At 41.6% G+C, this 25,663-nt stretch overlaps 1 protein-coding gene across 11 annotated transcripts in view; it reads left to right on the forward strand.

The window, feature by feature from the left end:
• The window catches only part of SLC16A7 (solute carrier family 16 member 7), a 323,799-nt gene extending 315,611 nt beyond the window's left edge, over positions 1-8,188 (forward strand). For all 11 annotated transcript variants that reach the window (XM_033959550.1, XM_033959552.1, XM_033959542.1 and 8 more), the window contains one exon: positions 6,052-8,188. In XM_033959550.1, the coding sequence (XP_033815441.1) occupies positions 6,052-6,305 (254 nt within the window). In that variant the 3' untranslated portion in view covers positions 6,306-8,188. The remainder of the gene's footprint in view (positions 1-6,051) is intronic.
• Positions 8,189-25,663: the final 17,475 nt, after the last annotated feature.

The following is a 25,663-nucleotide window of genomic DNA, read 5'->3' on the forward strand; positions in this document are numbered from 1 at the left end:
CCGGCTTCCCCAACGCACCCAATCCCGACCCAGCTGGTTTCGACATGTGAGTGAGCCACAAATTGATGTCCTGCGTACCCCAGGACATGTGCCGGTTTTCCTCCATCTTGTCGCGGAACGCTTCGTCGTAGTTGAGCCACGACCACCCGCCGAACCGCTGATAAGCATCGAGGATTGAATCCGCATAGGCCAGCAAAAGGCCATAGTCCTGAGGGCGCTCCCGCCCCCAGACACTTGCCAACCTCAAAAATGCACGCGTCCAATTCACGACATTGCGGGACACCAAGCCCACCTTTTTCTTCCCCCCTTCCTTCTTACTCTTCTTCTTCCGCCCATGCACTCTGCCCTCCAAAAGCTGAAAAACATCAACACACGTACGCTTCCGGATCTTACGACGGAGAGACCGCGGAACCTTCTCCCACAGTTCCGACAGCGCCACGAGAGCCGGAGCTCCCCGAATATCCCCCTCCTGCGCTGACTTAACACCCGCCCCCCGCCGCGGAGACCCTGACGAAGACGACGAAGAGGAAGAGGTTAAAGAAGATGAAGAGGACGAAGAAGAAGAAGCCCTACTCCGACGACCCCTCCTACCCCTCTTTTTCTCTTTACGCTTCCCCCCTTTGTCCCCGACCCCAGCCTCTAAGGCCATGTTACCCGTGGTCCTGACTCCTCCAGGTCCGCTTCCCGCACCTGCCGCTCCAGGAGTGGTGCCCTCCGCAGCAACCACCATAACAGGGCTCTGGCTCGCCTGCACGGGTTCCTCGACTCCGGTCCGCTGGGCTTCCATCCGTCCTCCGGTCGAAACTCCAGCAGAACAAGGCTCCGTGATGCGCTCACGTCCAGCGGCGGGATCCTGGGGGAAAAAATCCAAACAGGGGCCAGCAACCTGCACAGTATGAGGAGAAGTTAACCCTGGGGGCCAAGCCCCCGCCCGCTGATCACCCCCCCCTTCCAACCTCCGAGACACCCCCCCAAAAGAGGTGCCAGGGCCCCAAGATGGCGAAGGAACCGCTCCCGGGAAAGGCAAAGAACCCATAGCCCAGGGGCCGGATCCCCAAGGAGAACACCCAGGCCCATACGCCAAAGGCGGCCACCAAAAGGTTGACGGAGACCCACGACCCAACCCGGACGTGGAGGGAAACACGGGGGTATCCACCCCAAACTCACCCCTCACCCCGGAGGAATACGCCGTCCCACCCTGCTGGCCGGGATCGCACCCGACCCAGTCCCCCCTTGAAACACCCGGAGCTGCCAAAGGCACTTCTGTAGAAGGCACACTCACTGCAGCAGAAGCCCTCCCCGCTCCTACAGGAGCAGCTGTTACAGGCTCTACAGGCACACTGACAGTGTGAGGAACCTCTCTACCCCTCCCACGTCCTCCCTGCAGCCTGCTTCTGCCCCTGCGGGCCGACCCCGCGCGGCCACTAGCCGACAACACCTCCCCCCCTGCCTCCAGCGCTATCGCAGTTCGGGCAGCCGAACGCGAGCGCCGAGGAGGCAAATCGCGCCCCCCCCGCAGCAGAGGCACTCACCGGTTCGCTGTCTTCCTCGTCCAGCGAGTCTCCGGCCAGCAGGGACAGCTCCGCGGGATCTGCCGCATCGAAGGTGGGTGAACGCTCCATCCGCCCGACCCGACACTAGCCTCCGACCCGAAAATGAAAAACGGCCATGTGGCAGGCCGCAGCACACCTCAAACCGCCGACACCCACGAAAGCAGCCTCGGAGGACCGGAAACCGTTACGGTCCTCCGAGAGCCCTGCTTATATACCCCCTCCCCACCCTACCCTGCGGCCCCTACTCGACCCTTTTGGAGATCCCTCCCATGGCCGGAAGGACCTCCTCCCCACGATTCCTCTTCCCTGCCTGCCTAACCACCCCTTACTAACTTATACCCGACGGACGGCTCCGCGGGCCTCCCAGCTCCGCGTTAGAGCCGCCCGTCGAGACAAGCTCTCGGGCTTTTTAATATTGCCTCAAAGAAACACTCAAAGCATTCCATAAATGAGGCCCAGCCACAGAGATTGCTGCCATCCATGTTTTCTTATGGTGTACCACATGTGGATGCTCAAGCTATAGCTTCATTGTTGTTTGTGAGTGCAAGGAATGAGTTGGTAAATACTTCTTTAAAGCTTGCATTAAATATTATGGTGCTTCTCCTTGTACTATTGCATGATATATTACTGTCAAAACTTTTATTCAGTACGAAACATGACAGGCAACAAATGCAGCTGTTTCAACACTGGAGAAATATGTTGAAAACGAGATACACCAGTGATCATTCTTGCAGCCAAATTCTGAACCACTTGTAAAGCTTGTACTTTAGATTTGGCCATACCCAGAAATAATGCATTGCAAAAATCCAATTTCGCAAGATTTGAATTACAATTTGAAAGTCTAATACAGACAACATTGGCTTAACTCTGGAAAGTATTCTCATCTGCATAAATGCTCCTCTAACAACATATAAAATAGGGCCCTGCATTGTTAAATGACTGTCCAAATAAACACCAAGCAAGCTCATACTGGGAAGGATTGCCAATTTCACATCTTGCACTTTTATCTCCTTCAACTGCAATAATTGTGCTTTGTTTTTATTTTTTTATGTGCTCTCTGGCCTTGATTAATGTGAAACAAGGCCTAACACACTGTATTAGTATTTTTCTTTTAAGGTACGAGAGCCAATGGAAGCTCTCTTTGACCCCATACAACGGACTCTTTTCCTCCACTTTCTTCAATATCTTATTATCCGTATCATAGGAGCCAACTTGTCAATAAAATGTGTGTTTATGCTGCATACACCAAGTGCATGAATTCTCATTCCCTGTATTTTAGAACAGGCTGTAAGTAGGAAGATTATTTTCTAAAATATAGGTGAGACACACTGACCTGTTCTTCTTGGTTTTAACTTCTATGACCTATCTAAAATGAAACTGTAAGGGGGAAATTTTGTATAGGATGCCTGTTTTTGAAGCCACTTATGAAGTGGCTGAGAATCACACACCGGCGTACTATACAGAATCGTGTCTGCCCTAAGGGACAGAGGCCCAACTCTGCCTAACCAGCCTGATTCTCTAAGCAGCGCCCATGTCACAGCTGCTGGTTAGAAAATCACACCTGATCCCTTCCCATCAGCTGATCGAAGCAAGGGAATCCCCCTGCCGTGATCAACTAAGTGGCTACAGCAGGAATCCCTAGACCTCCCCTCTGAACATGGTTGGCAGGAGGGATGCCCAATTCCCACTCCCTCCTGCCGCTGGCCCCATCAATCTTCCAATCCCCCATCAATCTTCCAAACCCCCGACACTCCCCAACACCCACCTGACACTCCCCAACACTCACCCGACATTCTCCAACACTCCCTCACACCCTAACATTCCCACTGACACCTCAAAACCTCCTTTTAGAGATGGCTGGCAAGAGGGATGCCTACTCCCTCCTGCTGGCAGACACGCCTCTTCCAAAATGATGGTCCTTCCCCTTCCCAGTGCATTCTGGGATGCAATAGGGAGGGGCCTAAGGCTCTGATTGTTTCAGGTGTCTGGATTTTGGAAGTTCCCAAGCTCAGGTCCTATGTTGACATCCATGCATGTGCGGAGGCCCTCCAGGTGCAGGCTCAAGTTTAGTGTGCCAGGGCAGTAAAAAGTTTACCTTAAAGTAACAGCTAAAAATTCCTTTTTCAAAGGTGACATAAATACACTAAGTGTCTTTGATATGACCTGTAAAATGACTGTTAAAAGCTGGTTGAGTAGGCAATAGCAAAGTAGAACTATACATGGAATTCACCCCAAGGAAAGAGGCATTAATCAGAGATGTGCTGCAGAGATTTGTTCTGGCTCCAGTTCTCTTCAAGATCAGAATTAGAGAATGATGGCATTGATAATCGTAAGATGACCAAATGGGTAAAGAAAGCATTGGCACAATACTTGACTGCATAAGGAGAATAATGACCAGCAGAAAAAAGGATGTGATTTTGCTTTTGTATAAGTTTCTGTTGAGAACTCATTTGGAATATTGTATACAATTCTGGAAACCAGATGAATTTGATCCAGAGAACTACTACTAATATGGTCAAATATTTTCACCAGAAAATATCTAGGGACAGACTCAAAGATATAAATATATATACTCTAGAAGAAAGGCAAGAAGGAGAAGATATAATAGAGGCATTTAAATACCGTCAAGGTATTAATGCACAGGAGATAGGTCTCTCACACTGAAAAAGAGACTCCAGAATCAGGAGCGTGGAGTAAGAGTAAAAAGGGGTCAAATCAAGAGTAAACTAAGGAAATATTTCTTTATCGAAAGGACAGTGGATACATAGAACAGTGCTGTAGCGGAAGTGGTAGAAACAATGATACTGTGAATTCAAGGCACAGAAGATCTATGAGGGAGAGGAAGGAATTTTAGTGCTGAGCAGGTACTGTGGCTAGGTTGTCTGGCCTTAGCTGTTATGTTATACTTTAGGAATTCCTTTCTTTTCATAAATTCACTCAGAATTGTTTCCCTTATTTAATTCACACTTTTGGATTACATGCTCTAAATCCAAGTTTCAAGTTTAATAAAATCTTTGATTAATCGCTTAATCACATTTCTAAGCGATGAACATTTTAAAAAAATTACAATCTTTGGGAAACAATACAGTACGTTAACAATTTTACATCCAAACAGACTAAAAGACATACTTAACAAACAGTAAACACAAGGAAAACAGAGGATGGAATACAAATTCCTTAAAGAAAAGTAAGACAATCAGGGTAAAAACGAAAGGCAGGGAGAACAAAAAAAACACAATAAAATAAGAATTTTTAACCAGCAGATTGTTAACTAATTATCAAAGAACAAAAAATGAACCCTACAAATGGAGGTGGAAAAATCACAAAATAGGAAAAAAAACCTCCCAAACCCCAAGACTAGAAAATGATTAGGGGAAAGAGACAAAGACCAACTGAAACTTGAAAAAATAATAATAACCAAGATTAATAAATATTAATTGAAGCAGGAGAGCCCTCAGTCACACAGCCACCGCTGGAAAATCCAGAGTGTAGCTGTCGCGGGGTTACACCCAAAAGAGTGTTAACTGCGGAACATCCCTGGGCTCTCTCTGCTTGAGAAGTGATTAACTAGTGCAACAAAAAAATGCAATGCGTGTGAAAAATAATCATAAAAAACACACACCTTCTTAAAGTTAAGTTGAAATATGTCTCTGTCCCCCAAGCATGGGGCCAAAAGGAAAAAAAGAGTGTCCAGATCACACCAAGCCAAATACAAACTGGAAGAACTTAGCTTCTCCGTGTGTGAGCAGTCCGCGAGTGGTAACTTCGTCCTTCGTCCTACAGGACTCCGTTTCGGGGGTGCACACCCCCTTCTTCAGGAACTTGACTGCGCTGGGTCTCTCAGATTGTCCGACACAGCTTGAAAAGCGAGGTAGAAAATGGCCAACTTAACTTTAAGAAGGTATGTGTTTTTTATGATTATTTTTCACACGCATTGCACTTTTTTGTTGCACTAGTTAATCACTTCTCACGCGGAGAGAGCCCAGGGATGTTCCGCAGTTAACACTCTTTTGGGTGTAACCCCGCGACAGCTACACTCTGGATTTTCCAGCGGTGGCTGTGTGACTGAGGGCTCTCCTGCTTCAATTAATATTTATTAATCTTGGTTATTATTATCTTTTCAAGTTTCAGTTGGTCTTTGTCTCTTTCCCCTAATCATTAACTAATTGTCAAAAGCATCCTTAAAAAGAAAAGTTTTTAGATCCGTTTCCCAAGTAGGTCCTGGAGTTCACCCTTTTCCGTCAGGTTTCCAGGATATCCACAATGAATATATAGGAAAGAGATTTGCATATAATGGAGGCAGTGTATGCAAATCAGTTTTATGCATATCCATTGTGGATATCATGAAAACCTGACTGGCACGGTATTTAGGACTGACTTGGGAAACACTACTCTAAGTAAAGGAACTTGAAAAGGGAAAATAGAAACTCATGAAAAGTATGATATGTTCGTAGTTAGATTACTTACATGGTCTAACAAGTCTTCTTTTTATTTTCAGGTTGGCTGGTGGACATATCTGGAAACTATAAAAACATGTATTTTATATGTGGAGTCATAGTTATAACAGCAAGTGTCTGGCTGTTTATTGGAAATGCCATTAACTACAGGTTGTTGGAGAAAGAAAAGAAGCTTTCAAATCAGAACGCTGCTCCCAAAGAACCAGAACCTTCAACAAGTAATAAGAATGAAGATATTACTATTAAGGCTTCAAAAGAACTGGAGGATCCATCAGAAAGAGAAACTAGTATGTAGGGAAATGCTGATAGGATTTTAGGCTTTCACTGAAAGTATTTATTGCAGAGTTCTCAAAATTGGATAAGAATTAGACTGAAGTATAAATTAATTGTAAGACACTATAATTTCATCACACACAAGTTTTTATTTATTTTTATTTTTTTTTTTTGGGGGGGGGGCTAGGAGACCTTAGTTTACTTATCCATTAAGGTGATTTTAGGAGAGTTTTATTCTGTTTGCACATGTAAAGGCAGATTTGCATGTGTAAGTTGACATACTGTACATGTTTAACCAACACATTCAGAACAGGCTCAACTTATATATGTCGCAGCACACAGACATTTTAAGGAGATTTGCTTTGGGGATGGTGTGAGAGATTCTTCAGAGCACCTGTTTGTTCCGTATATTTGAACAGCAATATACGTATATCCAGAAAAAAACTTCCCCATTTGCATCTGTTTTGACACACACTTCTTGTTTAGACCTGGGCATGGGAGAACCTGAAGGGAAATTGTGTGTGTTCCTCGGTTGTTCAGATCCACCTCAACATGCCAAATGTTTGCGTTTGCGAACTCGGCTTCTTAATCAGTTCCTGGCCGACGTGTGGTTTTACACACTTCGCCACTTTTCACTTGTAGGTGGTGCCACTTTCACGTATGAGCAACAGAATTGCTACTTGTATGTAGCTCTATGTAGACATGTAAAGCCCTGATAATGCTCTGTTTTGAATGTTTTCTTTTGTAAAATGTCATGTGCTTTGTAGGTGACACTATGGGGGTCAATATTCAGAAATACTTACATGGATAACAGCACTTGCTATTCAAATAAGTCTTCCTGACTGGGATATTAAGAGATGCTATCTGGATAGTGTCTCTGAATATCATTATAGACCACTGCTGTACTACATAGATAGTGCCAGGATAGTCCTAGAACTTATCTGGATAGTAGCAATATTCAATCTACAATCTTGATAATTTAGGATAAATAGAAAACCGTCTTAAACTATCTGAATAGCAAACTGAATATTGCCCTTTTCTGATTACTATCTGGATAGTGCCACTAAGTATTCAAATATTTTTGGACCTCTGCTGCTGGCATTTAAAATACACACCAGTTATGGCAGCTGAACATTGACTTTCATATGCATTGTAGTAGAGGATCCATGTTCAATGAGCGTTTTTTTTAAATAGATTTTTAAAATATACAAACCTACCTGTAGATGTCCATTTTACTGTCTACACATTCTATATACAAAGTGATCCACTAAACGAACAATTTTTAGACCTTACCTGTATGCTTTCCACCAGTTCTCAAAGTGAATATGCACATGTATTATTGCTTTTAAATTTCCTGTGCATATACATTACACTTACTTGCAGCAGCTTTTTTGTGCAGGTGGATTTTTGCTCAGAAGGTATGCACAAATATTAAAAATCCACCTTTAGGCTTGCAATATTTAGGGCTACAATGCCGCACACGCTAACGCTTCCATAGAGCTTGCGTTAATATTTTTTGTTGAGTGCGTCGTTAGCGTGCGCTAATCTTTAGTGTGCACTAAAAATGCTAGTGCACCTTAGTAAAAGGAACCCTTAGTCCAGAGTATCCTTGATATCAACACCACATAAAGTACTCTGAATTCTTATTCTGTCATAACCCACATATGGACTTCAGCGATGTCACTCCAGGCTCATAATTCTCATAGCCCTAAGCTTTATACACCTCGTCATTAGTCCATTATACATGTTTTTCATTTTTTATATATAACTTATTGTGTACTTAAAAGTATAAGCACTCTAATTTAATTCACTTATCTTAAGTGAATTATTCTTAAGTTTATAGCTGCTCGATAGCCAAGGGGATTTTATATGCGTCCAACATGCACATGTTTCGCCGCTGCTGGCTTCCTCAAGGACAGCTCCATGTTACATTGCAAAAAAAGAGTTGCTTGAAACCAGCTCACAATTTCCAATTTTAAATCTTATATTTTTTTCTTAGAAACAACTCTTACCCTACTGCCGCATCCGTCATTCCTTTCTCTTCTATTGGTCAAAATGGTGTCAGCGTTTTTTCTAACTCCTAATTAAAGAGACGTAACTCTTCCCCACATTTCTAAAATCTGCCAGTTATATCCCTTCCTGAGTCATATCCCTTTCTAAGTTTAAACCGGTCGGTGCCACTGTATTCAATCTATAGATCCAATACTGCTCCTTATAATTTAATAATTTTTCTATATTGCCACCCTCCCGCCCATCTTTCACTATGTCAGTAATTCTCCACCAGATCTTCAATTGTATGTTCATTATCTGTCCAATGTTGGACCAAAGTGGCTTGCAGATTTTTTGTCTTAATCCTTGATTTTTTTTCATTAAGCTGCAACTTAATACTACAGTAATAAACATACTATTGAAGATATATGGTGGAGATTATTGATATATTGGAAGATGGGCTGGAGGGTGGTAATATAGAAAAATTATTAAATTATAAGAAGTAGTATTTGATCTATAGATTGAATACAGTGGTACTGGCCAGTTCAAACTTAGAAACCGAATGGTTCTTACTGTTATAACTCAGGAAAGGATATGATTGCTGACTTTAGAAATGTGGGGAAGAGTTATGTCTCTTTAATTAAGGGTTAGAAAAAATGCCGCTGCCATTTTGACCAATAGTAGAAGTGGAAGGAATGATGGATGCAGCAGTAGGGTAAGAGTTGTTTCTAAGAAAAGAATATAAGATTTAAAATCGGAAATTGTGAGCTGGTTTTAAGTAACTCTTTTTTTGTAATGTTCCAGGGAGCCATCCTTGAGAAAACCATTAGCGGCCAAACATGCCTATGTCGGATGCATATAAAATACCCCTGGCTATCAGCAGCTATAAATTTAAGAAAGATAAGTGAATTAAATTAAAGTGCTTATACTTTTAAGTAAATTAAGGCTACATAATAAGTTATATATGAAAAACATATATAGTGGACGAATGACAAATGAGGTGTATAACGCTTAGGGCTATGAGAATTTTGGGCCCGGAGTGACACCGTTGAAGTCCATAAGTGGGTCACGAGAGAATAAGAATTCAGAGTACTTTATGTGGTACAAATATTAAAAATGCCATCCACTTGCATACTCTTCCTTCTCTGATTTAAGCACACCTGCAAGAATACTCCCTCTCATTGGAGCTCAGCATCCACACATTTATTTATTTATTATTTATTTATTGAGTGTTATTAACCACCTTTATAAAGAGGTGGTATATACAGCAAGTGCAGTTCAAAATGAAACTTACCATTTTGTTAACAGGATAACAATAGTAAAATGACCAACTATAAACAAAGATACAATGAATGTTGATCAATGAGCTAACCTATGCATTCGGGGTGGGGGGGGGTTATATTCTGCGATCAGATTGATTTGGGTAAAAAGGCTGTGTACTTGTGTAAATCACTTTGAAAATTGTTCTTCCCATCCTCCCAGACGTAATGAGAAAATTGGTTGTGTCACTCTGAGTAGCGTGACAGTAATGATAAAATGCAATTGTGTTGGGAAGTTTATACTTCGCTTAAGAACAACAGTTTATAATTTACACAGTTAAGCTTGATATGCTGCAGAATAAATAAGCATTTTACATGTATCGCTGCGGTGTGCATCAATACTGTAAGTCTATAGTACTTTTCATGTAAGTATTAGTCACCTTTTTATAGGTCCATGGAGATTTAGATATCAATGTAACATACACTAGCAGATACCTAATGACACATGATCTTGAACCATGTTTTTTTGTACTGAAATGATAATTATGATTTTTTTTTAATTGGATAATAATGGTAGCTTTATTCAGTTACAATATAAGGAGTCACTTCACATTAACTTACACCCTGTGTTAGCGTTTTTGGCATCGGCCGCCACAGTAACAGCTCTGACGCTCATAGAATTCCTATGAGCGTCCGAGCTGTTACCACCGTAGCCTGTCACAAACACTCCTCAGTTGAAAAATGCCAAAAATCTATGTTCTGGTATGTCCCCTAAAACCAGGGTTATCTCCAAGTCTTCTACTTGGCCCTAGGTAGCTGCTTAGGAGTAAAGGTAATTACTGGCTTCAATCATTCAAATACCAGACTTAGGCAGAATTTCTCAAAAGTTAAAAATGGTCTTTAGTCTGGCCTCAGTGGTCAAAATTGAATAGCAGGATTAAACACCATTCAGCTTTTCACAACAAAACAAAATCCAGTTTCCAAAAATCAAGTCAAAAGAAAGACATATGACTCTGGCAAACAATACAGAGAGTATAATGAGCTTCAAATCCTGCTCTAGTCCAGCATTACAATAATGATTCACCAGCGTTCTTAGACCTCAGTCCTGATTGCAGGGAGTTACAACCATTTGAAAAGGGGGGGGGGGGGGAAACCCACATACCCTTTTCTTGCCTGAGATCATCCACTCAGGCTCAAACTTCAAATTTCACTTGCTTGCCAGAAACCAAAACTTCTTTTCTGTGTCAAATTATTTATAGGAAAGAAAAAGATATTCACAGGACAGTGCCTATATGAGTGTTATAATCCCCAGCAGTATACAACTTGAACATTCTCTCTGAGGCCCCAAACAGAAGGAAAGCTCTGCCTCAGGCTCCCTAGTCACGGTAGCACATATTGGTAGGCAGCACAGCTGAACGGGATTCTGTGGTTGCTTCTTCACCAAGGCAAACACAGTGAGTTTTCAGCATACAGAAACATTCACTCCATCCTAATGCCTTTTGGCTCAAACTAAGCATACAGTTAGCAGATTGTAAAAATCCAGGTAAGTAATTACTTCTTAGCCAGAAATAATGTCCACCAAAACACAGAGCATACATTGAAAGGAAGAAAACACCAGCTGTCTCACAGCTACTCACTGCATCAGTTAATTTCCATGAGCTCTGCTTGGACCTCTGAGGTAGGGCAGGCTCCTTGGATTTCCACTTCCATAAAATCCTCTGGAACATGAAGGTTAGAAGTAGAGCAACTGTCTTCTACTTCCTGCAAAGGCCAATCTAATACGTCAATGTCTGCCTTCTCTCTCCAAGGCTTTTGCTTTGCTTCATCCTGCTGGAGTGTTTCTGCCACATCACTCTCCACTCCTCTTCCTGCTTCACTCAGCCTGCCTTTAATCAGCCCAAAGCTACTCCCTTTCAGCCTGTAGAGGGGGATGGGCTTTGGTTTCACTGTAGGCTGCCTCAGCTCATGCTTCCCCTGTCTGCTTTGCCTTAATCTTACAGGCACAGCCACCTTGGCTTTAGCTGCCCTATCTGGTGAACTACTAACAGGGTGCAAATGCTGTGTTTCATAACCAACCTGATTCAGATTACCACTGTTCTTATAGCATGTACAAAGGAGGTCAGCCTCAAGTTGCTCACTAGAGCTGATCTGGTCAGCTCTTCTGCACAGGATCTTCTTGGCAGCTCTAGGTACAAAACCAGCACGGGTGCTTGGTTTGTCACAAGCCGTAGCTAAAACGCTAGTGTGGCTTTGTAAAGGAGGTGGTTAATGACAGTTTTACTCATAATCCTTTTAGAATATTAAGGGTAAAAAGTGAGTTTGAAATTCATGGATTATTAAAAAAAAATGTAATCTGACAGGTATTTATAACTGGAAGGTGTAAGGAAATTTGTAGAAAGAAAGCAAAGCATTTTGTGTAGTGTATTAAAGACTGAAAAGACCATCCTTTTAATTAAATTACCTCCAACTGTCCCTATCATAGGTGCCCACAAATATTTAGTAAACAATCTTTACTTTTTTTTTTTTTTTAAATAAATTTTTAGGGTCAGAAACTGGGTACCTAGGAGCAGACATGGTCCTATTGAATATTATTCTGGTGCCTTCTGCAGAAAAAGGAAACGGTCCTGGGAGAGCAGCAAGACTGAATTAAATCATTTTGCTTGCTTTCTAACAATTTATCCTTTGCACCTGTCAATTTTTTTTGTCACAAATTAGCCCTTTCACTAAACTGTGTTGGGCACTAATATGCACCAACACAATTTAAAAGGACTTACTGTGGGACATGCTCAGATGTTCCGCTGTAAGGTTGACATAACTTTAGCACTCGCACACACTTGTCACCACCACTCACTTCCTATCAAATCCATTATCACTCCACACAATTCATGGTGGCAAAATCATGGCTACAGCTTTATTATCCTTTTGAAACATGCCAACAGAGCATGTCTATCAAAATACATCACTTAACATATCATAAACAGTCAAATTATTTGTCATTTTCTAGCTAGAAGGTGTCATATTACCTAACCATACTACCTACCTGTTAGGTCAACTCCCCACAGGCTAGCGGTATCGCAGAGCCCAAAACCCAAATCGCTTGAGGTGGTGACACACTCAAGCAAAGCATAGCCTTTCATCATCAAAGTGAATGACCACTCCATTTCCACCAAAGCTTCGTCAGAATCACAATGGCTCCCCACCCCACCATCTACCACCCTAGAACAGGGAGGGATGAATGTGGTGCAGTGGTTAGAGCTACAATCGCAGCACCCTGAAGTTGTGGGTTCAAATCCTGTGCTGCTCCTTATAACCATGAACAAGTCATTTAATCCTCCACTGCCCACTTAATCTTTCATTGTTATCCCAGTGGGACAGATAAATAAAATGCTTGAAGTACGTGTATATAAACCATTTTGAGTATGGTTGTAAAACTACAAAAAGATGGTAAACAAGTCCTTATCCCCCCTAGCTGTACCTTTTTCTCACCCGTTCCTAAGCACCCTTCCTCACAGACCAAAACCCGCCAAAATACTCCACCACAGCATTCTTTCCCCAGCTTCTCCCTTCAATCCTTAACCACCAATCTACATTCTTCCCAATCCAAATCTCACCCTTCCTTTTAACCCTTTCCCACCCACCCACCTATTCCTATCCCAAATCCACTTGTGTGTATGCGGCCAAGTTAATGTGCCCACGATCAAGCCCATGAGCATCTTTTAACGTGGAAATTATATGCAAAATAATTTTATTTTTTTTTTCCTTCCATGGAGGGAGCATGTCAGGGGCACAGAGCGGGTGTTTCTGCGCTAATAAGTTAGTGCATCTGCATTACTGCACACTAACTGGTGCTTGCAAGATTAGGACATTTTGTAGGTAGTAAGGGCTCAAACTTTAATTTTTATTAACAACCTCACAATAATAGCAACATTAGCACATGGCCATTCATTAAACAAAAGAAAATTGACCATTTTCCAATTGTGGGAAAATTACCTTAGTATGTGTGGAAAAATTCATGTAAGGGTGTCCTAAGGCCAACTTTTCCCACATCTTAGTAAAAGAACCTTAAAGTCTCCTTGTCAACAGCAGCTGGCTACAGTTTAGTATTAGATTTAATTGCTTGCATTATCCAAATCAGAACTTTAGGCATGTTGGAATCAGGTATATACATTTTCCTCTGCTGAGCTGGGCTTACAATCTTAAGCTGTACTCGACACAGTGAAGGATGAATGACTTGCTCGCAGGGCAGGATTGGCCAACAGGCCAAGTAAGCACATGCCTAGGGCCCGAAATGGTCAGAGGGGCCCGATGAAGGAGGACATCAATTGTTTTTTCCAAATGGCGATGAGCTCCTCCAGCATCGATCGGCAATGCGGCCTTCCCCCCCTTTCCCTCCCAATCGGCAACGTGGCCCCCCCATCGACGGAAAGTAAGACAAGCAAGCAACGCGGGAAAGAAAGGCAACAGGAACTGTAATTGTGCAAGCAGTGCTGCTTGCCCAAAGCTTCCCTCTGACGCAGCTTCCTGTTTCTGCCTGGGCGCATGGTGGGGTGGGACGGGGCAGGGGGCCCAGTGTACTTGTGTTTCTAGGGGCCCTCGATGAATTAATCCTCGTGGTCACAACATATCCAAAAACCTGATAGTACTGCCAGTTCATTGAAAATTATCTCACTCAGATTAACATATAGTTAAGTATGGATGCATTGTAAGCAAATATTCTCCAGTATCTACCCAGATTTAGAATCCAGATATATTTGATTGGCATGTTTCAAAACTGTGGCTATTGTTAATCACTGGGTGGTACTAATTTCTGCTGATTTCCCATCTATGTTTGTCAGTTTCCTTCTGACAGCAACATAGTATAGAATAATGATAGAGTTTAACACTATAAAACTAGTTACCCCAGCAGTATATAACGTTATTATAAAAATAGTATAGGATACTGCTAATACTGGACAATGCACATCAGTATTGTTAGCCCAACAGACTTGAAAGGCTATGGCCTCAGAATCGGAGCCTACGCACAGCAGTGAATCACAAACTGAGATGATCCGCGTAGTTATACAGCTCCTGCTCCAATCATTGGCCGGTATTTAAATTTTTTTAAACTTTTTCTAAAGCAATTTTACTACATCAATTCAATAAAGCTAAAACCCTTACAACTTTTAAGGGATACTGTGTATATGTGATAGCCAGGATTTGAAAAAAAGTAGACCAAAAAGACTTATCTCATTGCTGACTTGTCTTTAAAACATATTCGGTCACTAGTGTCTGTTTGCCGACGTGGCCAGCGTTTTGTGGGAATTTTAAACATCCGCTGCGTCAGGGCCACCAGGACATTCAAAATCACAGGCTCACCGACTTGGCACCAGTGCCGGTGCCCGAAGATCCTCCCTCTTCTGGCGCGGCCTGGGCTGGGCGGTGCGCTGGAGATCCTCTATGTCAGGTTATACCAGTGGTCTCAAACTCACAGCCTGGGGGCCACATGCAGCCTGCCAGATACTATTTTGAGGCCCTCGGTATGTTTATCATAATCACAAAAGTAAAATAAAATAGTTTCTTAATCATATGTCTCTTGAGCTATAAATTACAATATTATTATTAAGACTTAGCTAAAAGGAAAGATTTATAAACTATAAAGAATTTTACCTCATGCAAAATTGTCTAATAAGACATTATCTAATTTTTCTGAGGCCCTCCAAATACCTACAAAATGTGGCCCTGCAAAGGGTTTGAGTTTGAGACTACTGGGATATACCGATGAACATTTCATAGCATCTTACATGCAAGTACAGAATCACCGAGTCTTCTGTTAGAAAATATGAATAGATTAACTTTATTCAATTTTTATAGGCACATAAATTACTCCAACAAGATCTTCAGTTGCAGGGAGGGTTAAATCAATAATCAATCTGCAATCTCCCACAATAACAACATAAAGGTCTTAACTTATCAGACCTCAGCGGCTCCACTCATTAGATTTCACTTGCAATATAAGATTGTAGCAAGCCAGCCTCGTCATCGGTCAATGATGCTCTCCACTATTTCAATAAATATTTTCTCACTCATAATCATTAATCAATAGAATTTGTAGTACAAAAATTGTTTAAAATGTACTCTTCTCAATAGGTCTTTGAGAACTCTGATAAGTTAGGACCTTTATGTTGTTAGTAGGGGGAGGGGGGGCTGCAGATTGATTATACGTTAGCTTTATGTCATTTAAAACTGTGTTCCAACACTGAATCTTACTTTCTTTTGTCTCATGCCATTTTCTTATTGTAACAGGAAAAATGGCTACAAAAATAGAAGACCCCCCAAAAAAAATCCAGTTTTCACATATACAGTATAGTACATATTTTCCACTGACAAGCAGGATTTGATCAAGCACACAAATGGCAGGATGAAACTGCTCTCTCAGAGCTCACAACATAAATGCAAAGTACTAAGCATGTAATGTCCTTCGTGCTCCTCAGGGTTTGTTTGCTTATTTTCTACTTAACCAAATGGACATGAAACAAAGCTCTCGCATTAGTTTGCTGTATGACATGGTTTTTAATTGAGTCTCTTCTAAATTATTTTCTTATTTCTATATTGCCTAAGTCAAGCTTTCATCTATTTAAAACATTTATAACCCACATATCCAGCATCTATGCGGGTAACAATACATGCATAATTAAATCAAAACTCAACAAAACACATAAAATATAGCATACAACTTGAAACCAATGCCCTAAAAATAAGGCCAAACAACTGCCAAATTACTCATTGCCCAGTCTTGAAAAGACCAATCACAAAATATAAGCTTTCAAACTTTTCCAGAATACCAAAAAATCAGAAATTAGACTAGTGGATTCTGAAGGTCCAGCCACCTGAAACATTCGAGATTGATTTACAGTTTTAGTGACCGAACAAAGTGGAGGAACAAGCAAGAAGTCTCTAACCTGTGATCTCAAAGGGTGACCAGGTACATATGTCTGCAATAAGGAGACAATTACCTTAGGCAACAGATCACGAACAGATTTAAATACCAAGGTCAATATCTTGAATTGTATTTGCCATGTAACTGGAAAGCAGTGGAGTTGAGCAGTGGAGTACAGGTGTGACGTGAATAGCGAGGTAATCTGGCTAGTATCCTGGCAGCAGTATTCTGAGCCACTTGCAGAGCCCTTAAAGAGTTCTTTGGCAAGCCACAAAAAAGGGAGTTACAATACTCTAGGTGCAGCAAAACATAGCTTTGCATAACCAGTCTAAAATTTGCAAAAAGATTTTGTAATTTTAGAACCATCCTGATTTTGAAAAATACAGTCTTAACAACTGAAGAGAGATATCTACGGAATTTTAAAGAAGTATCTAGAATGACTCCTAGACTTTTAATCTCCTGCTGAATTTGAATTGTAACCCCTGTAATACACAAAATTCGGCAGGGCTTCTTCAACACCAGTGAAAGAAAGTCACAAGATTTTTGTCTTTGAGACATTCAGGCTAAGACAATTCGTTCTCATCCACAATTGGTTCTCATCCATATAATGTGACAACAACCAGAAGCCCTTAGTTCTGTCTGCTGGAAATTTAAAAAAAGAATTGCTCATCTGCTTAAATTCGATATTGTAGCCCGAGATCTGAAAACAACTTCCCAATTGATGCCAGAAATAAATTGAATAACATTGAGGATAATGAAGAGCCCTGTGGCACTCCACATCTCAAGGGAAAAAACACAGATTGCTCATTTTCATTAACCACACAGAAAGATCTATTGCTTAAAAAAGATTGAAACCATTTTAATACATTACCTGCAATCCCAAATCCACGTAATCTATCCAATAGTACATGGTGATCCACGGTATAAAAAGTGGATGCACCATCAAGAGATACCAGCAAATAATGCTTTCCCTTATCAAATCCTTTATGGACCTCATCACATAATGACAGCAAGAGCAACTTGTACTATGATCCTTCTGGAAGCCAAATTGAAAGCCTTGCTCTACCACAAAATCTTCCAATTGTTGTAATACAGCTCTTTCTAACACCTTCGACATAAATCTCAGATTTGAGATTAGTCAAAAATATTCCTTCTTGGTAGCATCCAAGGTAGAACTTTTCAAAAGCAGACAGATCACAGTTTGTTTCAGTTTTTCTGGAACTACGCCTGTCTTCAATGACTATGCTCAAAATATCAATCAAAAATATGAACTGACCTCACTTCACTATAGTAACCTGTCTATGGAGTGTGATCAAAAATTGTTTAAAGTCACTCAGAGACATGAAACTCTACAAGGAAGGAATACGCCCTCCTAGAGTTTACCTTCCAGTCATTGCAACTGTTTCAATTAGGATCACACTTCAAGTCAGGATACAGAAAAAATTGTATCACAGTCTTTCAAATGCTTCAAAACATCATGGTTTTCTTTTTTTCTTCTTAAACTTTATCAAATCAACATCACTTGAACTGGGTGAGTTGTAAAATAATAACTTAACTTTATGAAGGGTTTAGGGTCCCAACATGGCCCCATTTCGTTTTCTTCCTCAGGAGATCCAATCATAAATGTGATAAAAGTCCTTTAAAGCTTTGAATAATGTTAAACTTGGTGATGTATAAACGTTCCTATAAAACAAAAAATTATAACAAGGTCAGGTGTGAGAGGAAAATCCACAACCCACACCGCGGCAAAACTTATAATAGCTTATAAGGCTAAACTTTGGAAGCAAGAGCAGAAATGGATTTTCATTCTCAATACCTTACATCCACATGGACTGAATAGTGAAATGGAGTGGACAGCCTTTTTGTGATTTCACCATTACATTTCTTGTAACATTGCAGTGTTTTATAACAACTTAACATTGGAGAACATTATGCTTTAATTGTGATTTTTGAAGTTTTTTTACTTATCATCGGCGATACATTTTTATGAAATGACATTGTAAACGTAATTTGATCCATCATTGCATCAGCCAGTTGCCGACGTGACGTCTGTCACGTTTTTACGTTCAGCATAATGTATTTCTCTCTCCCCCCTCATTTGTATTTAAATCGGGATGGTGCCGCTGTGCTCTTTCTGCCAATTTGAAAACAAGTTTGTGGAGTGAGCGTGTCTTCTAGCAGCGGTATGTACACTGAAATTCCTCCCTTAGTTTAGCCTTATAAGCTATTATAAGTTTTGCCGCGGTATGGGTTGTGGATTTTCCTCTCACACCCGACCTTGTTATAATTTTTTGTTTTATAGGAACGTTTATACATCACCAAGTTTAACATTATTCAAAGCTTTAAAGGACTTTTATCACATTTATGATTGGATCTCCTGAGGAAGAAAACGAAATGGGGCCATGTTGGGACCCCAAACCCTTCATAAAGCTAAGTTATTATTTTACAACTCACCCAGTTCAAGTGATGTTGATTTGATAAAGTTTAAGAAGAAAAAAAGAAAACCATGATGTTTTGAAGCATTTGAAAGACTGTGATACAATTTTTTCTGTATCCTGACTTGAAGTGTGATCCTAATTGAAACAGTTGCAATGACTGGAAGGTAAACTCTGTATCAATTCTAGGAGGGCGTATTCCTTCCTTGTAGAGTTTCATGTCTCTGAGTGACTTTAAACAATTTTTGATCACACTCCATAGACAGGTAACTATAGTGAAGTGAGGTCAGTTCATATTTTTGACTGTTAATAAAATCCTGTAGCACTTGAGAATCAATAAAGTTAGTTCTATTCTGGAAGGTAATATGCATTACAGCTGAATAGAAAAGTCCATATTGAACACCCAGCTGTCTAAGCTGGGGACGCATAGATAAAAACTGCTTTCTTTGCCAAGTCACTTGTTTTGCAAAACCTGGAACCAAGGAAAGCTTGGCATGCTGGCATCTCTGCTCCCTTTTGCCATAGAAAGAATTTCAAGGCCTTGCTAATAATGTAGAACCACTTCACTACACTCTCCTCCTATGAGCAACATGAACTTCTTTTCTGACCTTTTTAACATGAATGTTAATATTTTAGGGTCTCTTTTACAAAGCCACAGTAGCAATTCCCAGTGCGACAAATGTGATGAAGCCCATAGAAATTGAATTGACTGTGTGTTATTTGCTGTGCGGGACTCGGTACCACAGCTTTGTAAAAGGAGCCTTTATTGCACACTGTGTTGCACATGAAATTTGTCTTAAAATTTAAATTTAAAGTTTATTTTTTAGAGCCACATTTATGGAAGGCAATTTATTTTTAATGCCATTCCCATGGATCAAACCTCATATAAATGAAAATTTTTCAACAGAAGGGTAGGAATTTTCAAACAGGAAAATTTGTCCAGGTATCTCCTAAAGTTACTAAGAATTATCACAGTTTTTGCAGTAACTGGGATTCCATCCTACCCTTTATGGCCCTCTATGGTCTTTATAATCTTTTTATCCTCTGCTGATCTAATGAACAAAAACTGGGTCTATGTATCAAATTAGATCTCTCGCATAACAGCATTCAGCATTATTACTGGGCCATCACCCTGGCCTATTATTAGCTCAACATAAATTGTGTGTGTGTGTATAATTATTGCTGGAAGATTTTATATTATGTACCATGTCTAAGTGCCTTATGCACTATTTCTGTTACATTAACACATTCCCAGTTTAGTAACTGTTTACTAAGATTTTTTGTGATGACTAAGGGCTCCTTTTATGAAGCCACATTAGCGGTTTAACGCGCATAATAGTGCATGCTAAATTTCCAGCCGCGCTAGATGCTAATGCCAGCATTGAGCTGGCATTAGTTCTAGCCACGTAGCGCGGGTTTAGCATGCTCTAAAAATCTGTGTGCACTAAAACCACTAACGCGGCTTTGTAAAAGGAGCCCTAAATGTTAACAAAGTTAAAATCTAATATATTGCTGTCTAATATTTCACATATGTTATAAAACTATAAGGATCACATTTAGGTTATATTGATCAATTTTGTTTTAACAGTATATGATGTATTATGTTTATGTGATTCATTAGTGCAGAATACAGGTTACCTATCAAAGCTGTATATCCAAAATTTGGATATAAAGCAAGTTGGCAAGATATTTTTCTTTGAGCATAAATTCTCAAAGACTGAAAATATTCTTTTTGGCGATGTATCATGTCATTGTTTTTATGTGCTATAATAATGCAGTAATTTCTTAATTGAAAAAGCTCAATTTATCACTGGGAAAGCTCACTTTGGATCCCAGATATATGTATATATTCCTCACATAAACAGGTAAATTCTATATATGGTGCCTAACAAGTTGGCTCAGTTTACTGAAATACTCAAGATGTATATAATACTGTGGAAAATGTTTCTTTACTAATCCCTTAGGCTCCCTTTTATCAAGCCACGTTAAGGTTTGTTATCACCAGCCACTGCGTTAAAAGCTCCAATGCTCATAGGAATTTTATAAGTATCGGAGCTTTTACCACAGCAGCAGGCAATAAAAAAAACCCTAATGCAGCTTGATAAAAGGGGGCCTTAATGAGGTATATCATGATGTCTAATGGAGATATTTTTACAAAAATTATAATATCTCTAGCATTAAATGAATTTATGATAAAAGTGCTCAGTGAAAAACATGCAAATACCATTATGGGGACCACATTAAGACCTTCCATCATTGCCTTTCAATGATTGCTTCCTAAACTCATTGATAGTATACAAAATACGTAAACTAATGAAATATTTGTAAAGTATAAAATTGCACTTATCTGTTTGGTGGCAGTCCAGTTCATGCAACAAATAAAAATTGAGGTCCTAGCCCATTATGTAGGCCCCCTTTTACTAAGTCAAAGGAGTAAGTGCCACGTGGCAAATGCTGCAACACCCATTCAATCCCTATGGACATTGGAGCATTTAACGCATCAACCTTTGCTATTGGACTTAGAAAAAGAGGAAGATAATTGGCTGATTCTTATTCAGTGCAAAAATATATTTGTGAATGCATACAAAGTAATCCAGTTGTCAAAACCATCTAGTGGCTTCTCATCGCTGCTGGGGGTTCTTAATGAATGACAAAAAGCAAAAATGTTTTATCATAAACTTGCTTTCATGTTGACAGATATCACATGGGCTTGCTCTTGATATTGGTCCACATTTTGCTATGGCATCTTCGGAAGGCAAGACTTCACTATCTTGCAATCAATGATTTCTCCTAAAAATTAAAGTTGCTGAAACACTCAAAGTTAAAATGTTGTAGATATTATAGTTTTTATAAAAGGTCCCCATTAGACAACTTGATATGCCTAAAAAATTTGGTGGCAAAAATAAAAACACTGAGTTGTATTCTATAAATCATATTTAAAGTTAGGCTCGGGTACATGTGGATTGATATTTTACTGCATCAAGATTTACATAAACTAGGGGACAATGGAGGAAGTTACAGAGTAATAATACTTTTAAAACCAATAGGAGGAAATATTTTTATCCCAGGACAAGCAGGCAGCATATTCTTGACTGATGGGTGACGGCACCGACGGAGCCCCGGTACGGACACTTTTAGAGTGATTGCACTCTAAGAACTTGGAAAGTTCTAGAGGCCGCACCGCGCATGCGTGAGTGCCTTCCCGCCCGACACAGGTGCGCAGTCCCCAGTTTCTTAGTTTCCGCGGAGCTAAGAAGACGTGTGTTCAACGGCTGTTGAATATTTTTTCGATTTTTGCCTTCCACGCTCGTGTAAACCTTTTGGAAAATATCATTTTCCTCATTTTTTCTTTATTTCTTTAAAAAAAATAAAAAAAAATTCTATTTAGTTATTTTTTTCCTTTTCTTTCGGTTTCGCCCCGGCGGGGCCTATTGCCACTATCGAAGCCTCGGGCTTCGATTTGGCTGAAGCCGTTTTTCCATTCATGCCCCCTCAACCCGGGTTTAAAAAGTGCCAGCGGTGCGCTCGACCAATTTCACTGACAGATCCACATAACTGGTGTCTGCAGTGTCTTGGTCCTGATCATCGAGCGTCAACTTGTACCCGCTGTGCATCGTTAAAGAAAAGGACTCTGAAAAACCGCCAGATGCAACAGCGGTTACTTTTCGGTGCCGAGATGTCCGACTCTGCTACACCGGCACCGACATCGGTTCCATCTCAGTCGGCACCTTCCTCGTCGACACCGCGCGATACCGTGCTAGCGTCGCACCCTCCAGGTAAGCCGGCTAAGAAGCCTTCCCCGCTGGAGCGTCCTCCGGTCTCCACTGCAGTGAGCCCAATCCTGCCGACCGTGAAACGCCAGCGGAAGCGCTCCGCTCCGATTGAAGTTAGCCCTTCGACATCGGGTTCTTCCTCGGAGTGTAGAGCGGCACCTAAGGTACCGCAGAAGAAAAAAGCGGTACCGGTGCCCTCGTTAGATGAGCGCATTGCCGCTGTCTTGCAGGTTCAGCTCAGGGAACAACTCCAGCAGCTGCTTCCTGCTATTTTAACCCCGATCCTTCCAGAACCGGTCCGGTCTGAGCCACCGGTGCCGATAGTGGAGCAACCTTCTATTTCTGCATTCACTCCTTCGGTACCGGTGTACTCGGCCTCATCGACATCGATGCCGCTTCTTGCACCGGAACCGAGGCATCAGTCCGTACAGACTTCGGCGCCGGTACAACCAGTGACATCTCCCGGTACCGTGTCGATGAGATCGGGTAAGTCGGTACGCAAATCCCGACATTTAGAACCCTCGACTCCAGAGTCCCGGGATCGTACATCTCATGTAAGAGACCCTGATATGTGGGGAGACTCTGAAGAACCATTCCTTTCTGAAGGTGAATGTTCCTCTGAAGAAGATGATTCTGCGTTACCTGATCCTTCTTCAAGACAGGAATCCACATCTTTCACTTCCTTTTTGAAAGATATGTGTGATTCCATGTCTATTCCTTTGGAGGCTGAGTCTAAAAAATCTAAAGCTTTTTTAGATGCACTTGACTTTGACCAGCCTCCTAAGGAATTCGAGCTAGTGTATATGCTTCTGTACCTCCTGGCAGAGAGGGTAAAGCCATGGACAAATTTGGTAAGAGACTTTATCAAAATGCAATGTTGGCCAATAGATCTGGCAACTACGCATTCCATTTTTCATTTTATCTGAAACACCTCCTTACCACCATGGCTTCGTTCGAAAAGTACCTCCCCCAACGAAAACAACAGGCTTTTCATCAATGCTCCTCTTCGCTGTTTCAACTGCGAAAATTTATGGTTAGGTCCATCTATGATACCTTTGAGCTAACCTCAAGAGCAACAGCTGTCTGTGGCCATGCGTCGACTTGCCTGGCTTCGGGTATCCGAACTTGATGTTAATCATCAAGATCGGTTAGCCAATGCACCATGTCTGGGGGATGAGCTTTTTGGGGAATCCATGGACTCGACCACTCAAAAGCTCTCGGCTCATGAAACACGTTGGGATACTCTGCTCAAAAATAAAAAGAAGCCCCCTACTACACGGCCTTTCAGACAGCAGTCGGCTTATCAGCGCCGCTATGCAGCTCGACCATTGCAGACACCTTCCCAACCACCTAGACGTCAACGCCAACAACAACATCAACCCCCTAGGCCTCAACAGCAACAGCAGCCTGTGAAGCCACCTCCACAACCAAAGTCACAACCCTTTTGACTTAATTCTCCAAAGCATAGCCAGGGTTCAAATCTCCACCCACCTTCCTCAACCCATAGGTGGTCGTTTTTCTCTTTTCCTCAGCCGATGGGAAATCATCACCTCGGACCAATGGGTCCTCAACATCATCCACCACGGCTATTCTCTCAACTTTCAAACTCTGCCGGCTCTAAGTCCACCAAAAGAGTCTGCTTTGAACTCTCCTCAATCTGCTCTCCTTGTTCAAGAAGTTCAATCTCTTCTTCTTTTAAATGCCATAGAGGAGGTTCCTCCAGATCAGCAGGGGCAGGGGTTCTACTCCCGTTATTTTCTAGTCCCCAAAAAAACAGGAGATCTAAGACCCATCCTAGATCTTCGAGATCTCAACAAATGTTTGGTCAAAGAGAAATTCAAAATGCTTTCTTTAGCCACTCTTTACCCTCTTCTCAATCAAAACAACTGGCTATGCTCCCTCGATCTCAAAGAAGCTTACACTCACATTCCGGTCAATCTGACCTCCAGGCAATATCTTCGTTTCATGATCAATCATCGCCATTACCAATACAAAGTGCTACCCTTCGGTCTTGCCTCCTCTCCAAGGGTGTTCACCAAGTGCCTCATTGTGGTTGCAGCTTTTCTTCGCTCTCACCACCTTCAGGTCTTTCCTTACCTAGACGACTGGTTGATCAAGGCCGTCTCATCTCAGTCAGTTCTTCTGGCCACGAATCAAACCATCTTTTTTCTTCAAATTCTGGGATTCGAGATCAATCTTCCAAAATCTCACCTCATCCCCACTCAAAGACTCCAGTTCATTGGAGCAATACTGGACACAATCCTGATGAGATCATTCCTACCATCCAATTGTCTTCAGACTCTCCAATTTCTCTGTCCGCAGATACTGTCTCAGTTCCATCTCTGCCAAACAAATGATGATTCTTTTGGGTCACATGGCCTCCACGGTTCACGTCACTCCCCTTGCGCGTCTCCACCTGCGCACTCCCCAATGGACCTTAGCTACCCAGTGGTCCCAGGCGACAGATCCTTGCTCACAACACATATCTGTGACATCATCACTTCGTCGATCTCTGCAATGGTGGTTGATATCCTCAAATCTATCCAGAGGTCTTCTATTTCATCTGCCTCCGCATCAGCTTGTCATCACCACCGACGCATCCCCTTATGCCTGGGGAGCTCATTTGGACAAGTTTCAAACTCAAGGGTTTTGGACACCTCAGGAAATGAAGCATCGCATCAATTTCCTGGAACTCAGAGCAATGTTTTATGCCCTCAAAGCATTTCAGCATCTTCTCTTTCCTCAGGTCCTCCTGCTATGCACAGACAATCAGGTTGCAATGTATTACATCAACAAACAAGGTGGGACAGGCTCTCGCCTATTATGCCAGGAAGCCCAGAGAATCTGGACTTGGGCCACAGATCACCACTTGTTCCTGAAAGCGATCTACATCCAGGGGGAGCAGAACTCGTTAGCGGACAAACTCAGCAGAGTTCTACAACCACACGAATGGACTCTCGATCCATCGACCTTGCAGTCCATCTTCGACCAGTGGGGCACTCCTCAAG

The sequence above is a fragment of the Geotrypetes seraphini genome, chromosome 9 (assembly GCF_902459505.1).
Source record: "Geotrypetes seraphini chromosome 9, aGeoSer1.1, whole genome shotgun sequence".
NCBI classification, from domain to species: Eukaryota; Metazoa; Chordata; class Amphibia; order Gymnophiona; family Dermophiidae; genus Geotrypetes; species Geotrypetes seraphini.